The 12,821-nt window shown below is 25.1% G+C and overlaps 1 protein-coding gene across 1 annotated transcript in view; it reads left to right on the top strand.

The window, feature by feature from the left end:
* The first annotated feature begins 2,997 nt into the window (after positions 1-2,997).
* LOC100202661 (rabankyrin-5) overlaps positions 2,998-12,821 on the top strand; it is a 46,122-nt gene continuing 36,298 nt past the window's right edge. The window contains exons 1-8 of the mRNA XM_065807385.1: positions 2,998-3,125; positions 3,567-3,702; positions 8,232-8,505; positions 9,075-9,346; positions 9,654-9,758; positions 9,883-9,951; positions 10,056-10,210; positions 10,359-10,524. Coding sequence (XP_065663457.1) covers positions 3,590-3,702; positions 8,232-8,505; positions 9,075-9,346; positions 9,654-9,758; positions 9,883-9,951; positions 10,056-10,210; positions 10,359-10,524 — 1,154 coding nt within the window. The 5' untranslated portion in view covers positions 2,998-3,125; positions 3,567-3,589. The remainder of the gene's footprint in view (positions 3,126-3,566; positions 3,703-8,231; positions 8,506-9,074; positions 9,347-9,653; positions 9,759-9,882; positions 9,952-10,055; positions 10,211-10,358; positions 10,525-12,821) is intronic.

Here is a 12,821-nt window from a genome sequence, read left to right as displayed (position 1 = left end):
ATGCGTATTGCCTTATTTTCATTAGGTTAAATTTTTAAAATGCTGCAAAGTATAGACACTTTATTATTTTAAAATATTTTTGATGTAAAAACTGCTGTCACAGGAGAGAGAGAGGTTCAGGTATATGTGATGGTTTGTGAGGGGAGGTAAGGGGTTAAAAATTAAAAAATATAGGGTGATATACTTTATGAATGACCCCCCTTAATTGCATTCACAAACGATTTCTTTTACTAAAACAAAAATAAAAAAGGTTCTAACTGTTTTTGTTTTTTTATTAGGAGAATAGCAAATAAATCTTTTTTTTTAATATCTAAATAAAAATATTTATATAGTTCTTATTTTTATGTATTTATGTTAATATGTAAACCAAAATAAGAATACATAAACAAATAAAAAACAATAATAAGTAATTTTAATTAACATTAAAAAAAAAAAGATTTCTTTTCAAAATTCTCCTAATATAAAAAGTTTCAGTTAGAACCTTGCCACACCAATGCGGCAAAATAAGAATTACTTAATGATGTAATTCATTTTGATAATGAAAAAGTGCCAGAATTTTAGTAAAATCATGTAGTTTTAACTTACGTTACACAAATTTTAAATAAATTGTGCTATAACTAAGCAGAACTTTAAATGTAAAAACATAACATTAAATATTGTTTCTCATATTTTATTAAAAAACTTAAGTTTTTAAACTAAATTTTGGAAAAAACAAAACTTTATCATATTTTTGTTAACTTACGTTACATGAAAATTGCAAAAGTTCTTTTGTTATTTTGTTGAAATATATATATTTTATAAAGTATAAAATCTGACCAACAACAATTTGAACATGTTAGCTCCATGTTCACGCTAAATTAATTCCGATTATGCAAATAAATTCATGTTTAAAATAACATTTTACAATAATACTTTTTTATCATAAGACAATAAGAAAAACTGTAAGTTTCAGAAGCATAAAAATGACTTAAATAAATTAATTTTAGTACCAAAGGTATACTTTGAATAAACTTTTATGTGTCTACATCAATATTCATTTGCTAAAAGTTGTTAAAAAAGAGAATAAAATTTGACTGCTTTTTTATTTTTTGCCGTGGAATTACCCATATATATATATATATATATATATATATATATATATATATATATATATATATAATATATATATATATATATATATATATATATATATATGCATATATTAAAGAATAAAATTTGACTGCTTTTTTATTTTTTGCCGTGGAATTACCCATATATATATATATATATATATATATATATATATATATATATATATATATATATATGCATATATATATATATATATATATATGCATATATATATATACATATGTATATATATATATATGTATGTATGTATATATATGTGTAGTATATATATATATATATATATATATATATATATATATATATATATATATGTATATATGTATATATATATATATATGTATACATATATGTATATATATATATGTATATATATATATATGTATATGTATATATATATATACACACATAAAATAAGACAAAATATTTACACCCTTATTTAAGAAAGACAAAATGTTTACACCCTTAATTAAGAAAGACAAAATGTTTACACCCTTAATTAATTGGAAAATTGTAAAACGTTGCAATCCTAATAACCCTTCGTCAAAAATTTGCAATCTTTGTTTATATGAAAAATTCCTTATATATATATATATATATATATATATATATATATATATATATATATATATAAATACACACACACACACAAACACACACGGGGGTGTGAAAGTGTCTCTATTTTTTAATTTTTTTAATCTGATTTATTTTTAAAAAATTCAAATGGTTTTCTAATCATTATGAAATGTTAGTATAGGAAACAAAATATTGTAAAAAAATATTGTTTTTGTGGATATATTTATTGCTTGTTATATGTACATGTGCAAAAGTTTCGGGCCACTTTGTGTTGTTAGAAAAATCATTGGTCCACATGTTATATAGTTTGATTGAATTATATTTTTATATTAATATTTTGTAACCATTTTCAATAATAACTACTGCACAACAATGTGGTATTGACTCAATTAATCAATTAATGCAAGCAGGTGGAATTTTATTCCATTCTTCTTTCAACGATTTGAATAATGATTCGAATATAAATGCTTTCAAACTTGACAGTGTTTCTCATAAGTGTTCCGTTGGGTTTAAATCCTGTAATTGAGATGATTTTCTCACATTTTAAAAAAATGAGCATCTTTTTTACGGTGTGTAATTTAATGATGTGTGTAATAAATGATGTCAATAAGTTGCCAAATGCTAGAGACTCAAAATATTCTGTAAAATTTGTTTAATATATTCTGTAAAACTTAGTTATTGTATGTTAAGAACTTTTTTTTATTATCAATTTAAAAACTTTAACCAACAAGATTGCAGGTAGCCATTTATTGGGAGTAAAGAAGGCAGTTAAAAAAGGACATTAAAGTGAGAAGACAATTGAAAAGAAAAATAGCAAATGATTTAAAAATTTGTAATTTATATGAATCAGGAAAGTCCATCAATGGGATAAAGTTCCTTTTTCAAGAACATGATATACCTATTCAGATAAATGAATAGGTATATCATGTTCTTTAAAAAGTGTGGATATGAATAAGATAAAAATTAAACAATGAAGCATTGAAATAACAGATTAAGTTCAACATTAAACTATAAAGTCATTAATTGCTGTACTGTACTTCAAAAAAATTAAAAGTAAAAAGGCCATTGAATTTCAGGAATTTTAAACCCATTAGGAATTCTGCTGTATACAGGGTGAAATAGGGATGGCTAACACCTTGGCATTATATAACCTGTGTATTATAATTATTTTAACTAAATCTGTATATCTACATATCTGTGTTATAGTTGTATAATGGTATAAACTTATATATAGTGATATAATCCTATAGCGATATTAGCTAGGTATGCAAATAAGTCTGTCAGAGATCATGAACTTATTTTTAGTGATATAACAGTCAAGTATGCAAATAAGTCTGTCAGAGCTCATAAACTTATTTTGGCAGCGCGTAGCCAATGCTGGTGTGCAGATCTAAATGATGTAGACGAACTTTTATTAGATGGTAAGTTTAAATTAAATATTTTTTAATACAAGCATTAATATCAAACTATCAAGTTAATTCCAATAACAAATGATAAATAATTATTATTCCATCAAGATATGTAAACTGTAAGAAAAATGTGTAAAAATGTAAACTATAGTAGTGTAAAATGTAAGAAAAACTATAATCAAATTGAATTTATAAGCAGTAAATTTATAATTAAAAAATTTCTTGCTTGTTTTCTTTTTGTTTTTTTTAATTTTTAAGTTTTATGGTTCTCGATGAAGACTGTTTTATAAGTTTATAACTCTCTTCTCATTCTGCGCGTATAAACATTTACATAATCCTTTTTTTTTATTTTTGGTTATGAATTATTTTTTTATTTTTGGTTATGAATTATTTTTTTTATTTTTGGTTATTACTGGCTACATTGTCATTACCATTTATATCATTTTTTTTCAGGTGTAAGTTGTGAGGTAGGAAACATGCTGATCAAATGGGTGTATACAGATCATGCTGATGTCCGTAATGATGAGTCTGTTATCATAGAACTTGTAAAAGCTGCAAACAGATACAAATTAAAAGCCCTAAGAACAAGGTTTGTTTATGTATATATATATACATATATTTATATATATATATATATATATATATATATATATATATATATATATATATATATATATATGCATGTGTGTATATATATATATGCATGTGTGTATATATATATATATGTATATATATATATTTTATATATATATATTTTATATATATATATATATATATATATATATATATATATATATATATATATATATATATATATATATATATATACATATATATATATACACACACACACACATATATACATGTATACACACATATCTGTCTGTGTGTATATATATATATATATATATATGCATATATATGTATATATGTGTATATATATATTATGTATATATGTGTATATATATATGTATATATGTGTATATATATATATATTATGTATAAATGTGTATATATATATATATATATATGTATATATATATAAATACGTGTTTAGATAACACGTCTGCTGTCAAGGACTTCAGTACATACATTGACTATCTTAAAGCCTGCTTTCGCAAAGGAATATCACTCCATTGACAGAGGGTTTGGGATAGGGAAGCAATGTTTTCTCTAATTATTATTTGTTTTTTGTTTTTCTGAAAAAGCTTTATGCTATAGAAATCAGTAAAATGACTAGACAATTGCTTATCTATGTACACTATAGTAGATAAGCAATATATATATATATATATATATATATATATATATATATATATATATATATATATATATATATATATATATATATATATATATATATATATATATAAGTATATATCTATATATATATATATAGAACATTTGACCAAATATTTTTTCATTATTTATAATATATTTAGATCGCTTTTTACTAAAATAATTGATTATTTTATAAATATTATTTTCATATATATAGCTATATTTCATATTATATACATATGTATATAAATTCATGCATAACTTTTCTTCTTTGTGAATTTTTTTTTTTTTTTTTTCTTATTTGAAAAGATTAAAAATTGAACTGAAATAGTTCCATGTGAGAGAGCAAGTAATTATAAAAAAAGGCTTTTGTAATTAAAATTTGAATGAGTTTTACACTTTTAAATTGAATATATATATATATATATATATATATATATATATATATATATATATATATATATATATATATATATATATATATATATGTATATATATATGAATTCCGAATCTATATATATGTAGGCCTAAAATAAAATATATATATATATTCTAACAATCTTTTTTGCCTAAATTGTCACAGTGAAAGGATGAGACTTAATTGAATGATGAGTAACACAAGAATAAGTTTTAGTAGATGGCACAGGAGATGCTAGCTCTTTAGAGCAGCACCCATTATAGTATTTAAAGAAAAGAGAAAGAGAAGCAACATTACGATGATTTAAAGAAGTTACAACATTACGAGTATTTAAAGAAAAGAGAAAGAGAAGCAACATTACGATGATGTGACAATGGTTGAAGGTTGGCTGTAAAGCAGCTCCAATTATGTTTACAGTGCATTTTTGTAGCTTGTCAAAAAGAGAAAGGGTATCATTCGAAGATCAGCTCCAGATATGGCAACAGTATTTCATATCATACAAGGATTTGAGATTTATAGAGATAAAGAAAAGAATCCAGAGTAAGAAAGTGGCTAGCATGATAAAACGATGCAACTTTAGCAGACGCTAATTTTGTAATGGATTTGATATATGGTTTCCAAGAAAGATCAGAAGTAAGAGTTAATCCTAGAAGAGGAAGGGTAGATAACTTATCAAGTACATTACTGTTTATAAATATAGAAAGATCTAGATTATTGCGATAATGGTTAGATGAAAAAAATTGAGTTTTATGGAGTTAAAGTTTACTTTCAGCCTCTGAGAGCCCCATGCAGTAGCAGGAGTAAGTCCTTTTCAAGCTCAAATCCCCCTCCCCCTCCCCCCCTTCTAAGCAACCAGAGAGTGTTGGCTTTTTATCAAGACAAAAATAAATGGTAGTGCTATCAGCAAACAATGCTACCTTTTAGGTGTGAGAATTTCTGGGATATCGTTAATGTAAATTAAAAAAGGTATACGGCCAAGGATAAAATCTTGAGGGACTCCTAAAGTTACAGGAAATGAAGAAAAGTACTATCCATTGAGGACAACTTTTATACTACAATTTGCTAGGAAGGATTCAATAGTCTTAAAGATATTACCTGGTACACTGTAAGAAGAAACCTTATAAAGAAAACCAGCATTCCAAACTTTATCAAAGGCTTTACAAAGGTCATCATGAAAAAAAACATGGAAAGAGTCCCAGTCAGCTTTAAGGTAGTTGTAAAAGAAACAATGATAGGGGGATTTTGATGATGAAGAAGAATGAGATAATAGTTTTAAAGAGATCAAACCATGATCAGATGCATCTAAGGGTAAATGTGGAGAAATTAGGCACTTACTAATATCAGAAAGCAGCTGAGCAACTGTGGCGTAGTAGTAGCACAGTTGCCTCAGAAATAAAGGATTGTGGTTCAAACCCCATCTCTGGGTAAGTTTTGCGTCATCGGTTAGAAAGGAGGTGTGAACTTCTTATTAAATGCTCATCAGCAGTGCTATGTGATAAGACTGTAAGGATTTCTTGGGGCAACTAAATAAAAGGGAAAAAAAAGAAACAAGACAAAAGTCGAGTAGAGAAGGTAAATGACTCAGATTGTCTGAAAAGCAAGTTGGAAAGTTGAGATAGGCAAAAGTTGTGGGCCTTAACCTGCAGAGTCACAAGCACTAGAGCCAATTCTTTCAGTGTGATGAGCATTAAAGTCTCCAACAACAACAATACTGCCTGAAGGTTAAAGAAAAAATTTTCTTATTAAATGCACACTCTTTAATACACTTTCAAATTTAGAAACAAAGTACAGAATTTTTTGTTATAAGAGAATAGATATGAAAATATGATTATTTCTGTACCAAGTACATAAGGTAACTAGATGAAGAAATGATCCTCGAGAAAGATTATAAAATGATCCAAAGAACCAACACTTAGTTAATTTTTTTAATAAATAAATTCTGAAAAAAACTTAAGAGAAAGTGTTTGAAGAGGGTTTGTGCTGCTGACAAGGAGAAAACTTTTTATTTCCATATAATTGGATTTTGGGAAGTAGCTCACCATAAAGTAAAGACATGTTATTTTCAATTTTTCAATTTTTTTGTTTTGTTTTAATTTCAAAAAAATCAATGAATTTTTTTTTTACTTGTGTTTTTTTTCTAAAAACAATATGAAACCACATAATTAAAAAAAAAGTTATGTGGTTTTTAATTTTAAAAAATGTTACGTTTTTTTTTCGTAAAAAGAGGTTTTTTCACTTGTGGTTTTTAAAATTTTTTTTTAAATATTATTAAATTTTTTTTAAATTTAATAATATTTAAAAAAAATCATTATTTAAAAGTTTTTTTAACTATTTTTTTTTTTTTAATTATTTACACATTTCAACTTTGCGGCTACATAGTTTTTTTTGTTGTTTTTTTAAACTTATGCGGCCATGGCGCAGTAGTTAGAGCGCTTGCTTTATAAGCAAGAGATCCAGGGTTCAAAGTGAGCTCGGGGCATATTTAGCACCATTGGTAAGGAAGGAGGCATGAACTTCCTATTTAATTGCTCTTCTACTGTGCTCTATGACAAAACCATATGTCCTTTTGGGGCATCTAAAACAAAAATTTAAAAAAACCATGTGGTTGCATAGTTGAAATGTGTAAATAAACAGATTTAACAATTAATATATAGCACTTTTATTAATGCTTTTAATATTATCTTGTTATAATTCATATAAATATATACATTGAAATATTAAAAAATTAAAACAGAGATTTACCTAAGCCCATTATTATCATCCTCACATAGAATTTCACAAATAGATTTTTTTTTTTTTTTTTTTTTTTTTTTTTAAGAAATAGTTGTTGACTACTTTGTTAATGCTATGGATATGTTGCTCGTTTTCTTTGTTAATACAGAATATTGTTAAAAGAAAAGTTTAACATATAGAGTTAACATATTTGACATACCTAGCTCCCATGACCTGTATTACTTTTGCTGGTGTTGAATAATAAAAAAATAGATAATACTACAAAATAATCAACAGTGAACTTGTTTTGGAAGTAAATATAACATTTATGTGTGGATCATAAAATGACTGAGAATATTTTGAAAAACAAAATTTCTTAAGGACAGTAATGTAGAAAAATATCATACAGTTAGAAGGATTGTAGAATTTCCTCATAGAAAAAAGAACATGTCAGTATTTGAATGCTTGCTCCAAGTATGCTTATATAGTTTCTCTGACATTACATATATTGTTTAAGTTATTATCTATAAACCTGTAAACTATTAGATCTTACTATTAAATATGAGCATAATTATATTATCTTAGGTTATATCATTAATCTCATTTTTGTTATAAATTAAATTAAATAATTATTTGAAAAAAAAATTGTTTTGAGCAAAACATTTTGAAAATAAAACTGTGCTTAAAGTCTTTTAAATTTTAAATAGATGTGAACAAATGCTGATGTCAGCTGTTTCAGTCGCTAATTGCATTCGATTTTATCAAACAGCTGAAGATATTGGGGCAGAATCATTACGTACGTACTGTGGTGAAATTATTGCTACTCATTGGGATGATTTAGAGACAAAAGACTTTCTTGGAATGAGTGCCCCATTATTGTATGAAATGTTCAAAACTAAATCTAGTTTTCCATTACATTTTGCTGTCCGTCATCACAGAGAAGATGTTGTTTTTTTATATTTAATAGAGCACAATTTGCAAGTAGGTGTTTTCATAAATTTTTTTTTTTTTATGAAAATATTATAATGATAAATGAATAATTTCGAAGCAAATAACAAAATAATAATTATTAAAAACAATTATACTCTAAACAATGTTAGTATAAATCAAATAACAGACATTAAAGGACAATATAGAAAGTACTACAAATTGTCCCTTAAAATTAAAGTGTAGTTTTTTTGTAATCTTCAGAAATCTGCAGAAAAATCCAAAATAGTTCTGAGCTATAATTAAGATATACTTGTCATTGGCAACTGTTATTACTAATTATAAATTATACTTGCCATTTTTTTTAGTTGAATAAATTAATTATTATCATGGTTTTATTACAAATTAATAAAAGACAAGACAGAATAAAAGACAAATAAGTAAACAACAATGAATATAAGATTGATATATAATATAGTATATATATTGATTTATATATAGTATATATATATGTATATGGATTATGTAAATATAAATTATTTTTTGAAACATTTTGTTTTTGTAATAATTTATAAGCAGTGTTCATAAGCATTATTAATTTTTTGTATTGTTCATGCATGTAGATTCCTGCTAAGTTAAACGAAATAGAGCCTCACTCAGGTTTATTACCACTTCAAATTGCTTTAAAAGAACGACAAGAAAGTATCGCTAAAACATTAGTGTTACATAATTGTGATGTAAACATGGCAAATAACGATGGTGAGACTCTTTTGCATCAGTTTATACGTGAAGGTGATGCCTATGCTTCAATATTTCTTATTGAAAATGGTGCTGATGTGAAAGCATCAACAAAACATCAGGGAGAGACTCCCCTTCACTTAGCTGCTTCTTATAAGTAAGGGAAAAATATGAATATATAAAGATAGGTTCAAAACTAAATGTGAATAACTTTTTCATTATGGAATATCTATTTATGATTATGTTATGTTTTTTTAATTTTCAAATATATATTTATAGATTATTTTTTTTACACATTAACTTTTATTAAAATTTATTTATCTTATTAATAAAATTGATCTCAAAAAATCAAGATAACAATACTTTTGGTTAAATGCATTTTTAAATTTTTTTTTTTTTTTTTATCAAGTTTTGATACAGAGATTTCCTCTCCAAATTTGATGCTTAATTCTTTGTTTTTTTAGATATTATCCTTCAAAAAATAATAATGCATCTGAAGCTATGGGCTTAGTAGCCAAACACCTTTTGGATTATGGCTCAAACATTAATGCACTTGACAGTGAAGGAAGGTACACAGTATTTTTGATTTCATCTATGATCTAATCACAAACTTTTTTATTAAAATATATTTTTATTTTTCACAAAATGTTATATAAAAAAACTTGTCTATCCATGAAACAATTCTATACTTAGAACTGCATTGCATGTTGCTGTTGCTGCGTCAAATAAAGATGTTTTTAATGTTTTGTTAGCAGTCAAAACGTAAGTTTTTTAAGAATATTTTTTTAAATACATCTTTAATGTCTTATTTTTTTAAGTTTTTATAATCACAAAAGGTTTAATCAGATTACCTTTGAATTTTGCAGGATTAATTTAGAGTCACGAGATAATAATGGTAATGTTGTACTGTGGACAGCCTTACTATCTTACAAAGAATCTTTAGATAGTAAAGATAAAACATCTTATGCCTCTATGTTAATAAAAAATGGAAGTAATCCAAATGCTGTAAATCCTTTAACTGGTAAGCTTTTTTTTTTTTTAAGAGTTTTTTATTCTTTTGAAGTAATAAGTTTGCTGTTGAACATAACACTTTTTTCTGTAAATTTTAATTATAAAGCTTATATGTTTATAAGCTCAAGTGTTTTATAAGCTTTTTTGTTCATTTACAGGTGATTCTTTATTACATCTTGCAGCAACATTTAAAAATGAACATGCCGGGCTGTTTTTAATTGATCATGGTGCTCAACTAAATCATACAAATAAACTTGGTGAAAGTCCTTTACATATTGCTTCACGTAATGGTTTGTTGCTGTTAGTTGAAAAGCTTCTTAAGAGGTGAAAAAAATTTTTACATGAAGTAAAATAAAATTGTTTTTTGTTCAAAAAGTCAAACCATAGGTTATTATCTTTTTAATATTTTTTTAAACAACATGAATAAGGGAAGTTGGGTAGAAAGTAGATATAAAACATATACTAACAGCATAATAAGTATTAAAAGTGCTACCCAGATGGGACTACTCAACTTAACCTTATATACAATGCTGCTCAATAATTGGGTCACTTTTATAACATTTAAATTTTATAAAATGAAAGTATTTTTTTATATATAAAAATTTTGAAAGTTTTGAAAAATAATATTTTTAAAACATAAGTTTAAAGTCATTCATTTGTTTTTAACAATTCATTTGTTTAATATTTTATAATTAAAGTTAGTAAGGAATGTCTACATTTTTCACATTAAGAATGTGTCTTTTTTTTAGTTTTGCATTTTAACTTTAATTGATCAAATTATAAAAGTTTTGACAATAGTAAATTAATGCAGTATTGGTGTTGTGGTTGAGCAACACCAATACCGCATCTAGCCTATATTTATTTCTAGGGAAATGAATATAGGCTATTTATCTGATTCAGCCTCAGCCTCAGGCTGAGAAAAGCCTCAGGGAAATAAAATTAGTAATAATAAAAATAACTAACACTACTAAAACTGAATTTTCTGATATGGAAAGTCAAGAAAGAAGATTGCAGTGTGTCAGCAGTTGTATCATTACAAAAAATCTCATATAGGATTGAAATTAAAATGCCTAACTTCGAGTTGAAAAGTTATAATAGCATCTGAGTAGTTTAATGCAAGTTAATATGACCATCAAGCTGCTTTAATGTACATTAGAGCTAAATAATATCAAGGTTTTTAGAAGTTGTGTAAATTATATTCAACCAGGTTTTATTAAGCTTACTTATTAACCAAGCAAGAAACTACTGCTGATTAATCAAAAAGCCAAGCATCTCCAGTAGGGCAAAGATCTTCAACATTTGTTTGCTGTTATATGCAGCCTAGATCTTAAAGAAGTTGCATTACTAATTCAAATAGAAGGCAACATTTTTGGCCCAGAATGAGCCCCTGTTATATAGTCTAGTTGATAAAAGTCTTTATTTAAAAAAAAAATTTTTATGAGTCCATAGCCTAGATATCTAACAAATATGAATCTAATTCAAGATATAAAAATCATATATATATATATATATATATATATATATATATATATATATATATATATATATATATATATATATATCATTTAAAAATTTAAAATATATAAATCTGCAAGCTCAAAAATTCTTACTCTTTTGTAACTTCCCATTGTTACATTAAGGCATTCATGTAACTTTTTTTCTACCATGTCATTAAAATAAAGTTAAATTTTTTTTTGCAATGTCTACAAATAGTGTAAAAAATTATTATTAAGTTGAATAAATTTGCATTCATTTTTGTTACTTATTTTAGAAACCAATTTATGCCCTCATTGATGCAAATTTTTTTTCAAATAATATTAACTTGGTCCAATTTACATTTACAAGCATACCATTATGAACTAGGGAGATTTCCAAGCTTTAGAAATCTCTCTAGTCCATAATGGTATGTTATGTTGAGTTAATTTAACATAACTTTTTTTAGAGGGTTGCAAAGGTATAATTATAGAAAAAGGAGTTTTTGATTTCCATATAAGGTGCTAGGGCCAAAAGTAAGTATTATAGTTTCCACCCCACTATTTTTATTGAAACATTAATTTACAGCAAACAATGGGTTAGACCAAATTTATGGATTTCATTGTCAAGCATGTAAAGATTTGTTGGAAAGGAGTTTCTGCAAATAGTAAGCCAAATCTTAAATATAGTTTTCAAGACTAATAAAAAGTAAAGGGTTGAGAACTGAACTCTAATGCATATCAACTTTAGGTTGGTTCAATTTCATGAGAACTTTTTGTTGCAGTTGCTACTATGTACTTAAGTACCTGCCAGTGGATTTAAAAAAGTAGTAAACAGTAGATATTGTCACAATATTGCAGTTCTTGAATTGTTACATTTAATTGTTTAATATTGAATTTCATTTAAAAACAATTGTTTTAAGCAACAATCGTTTTAAGGCCTCAATAATGATAAGTTGTTATTATATAACTAATAACTAACCAGTTTAATCAGTAAAAGATTATTGTAATTTTGAAAAGGACACAAGTCCAATTATTAAAACTTTTCAAAATTGGCAATAAAATGATTTTTATTTTAAAAATGTCTACACTGCTAAAGAAATTAAACATAGGAGTAGATAAATAAAGAACGTATATAACTATGTAAGT

The sequence above is a fragment of the Hydra vulgaris genome, chromosome 10 (assembly GCF_038396675.1).
Source record: "Hydra vulgaris chromosome 10, alternate assembly HydraT2T_AEP".
Taxonomy (NCBI): domain Eukaryota; kingdom Metazoa; phylum Cnidaria; class Hydrozoa; order Anthoathecata; family Hydridae; genus Hydra; species Hydra vulgaris.
The sequence above is the reverse complement of the archived record's forward strand: the minus strand, read 5'-3'. Positions and strand labels throughout refer to the sequence as shown.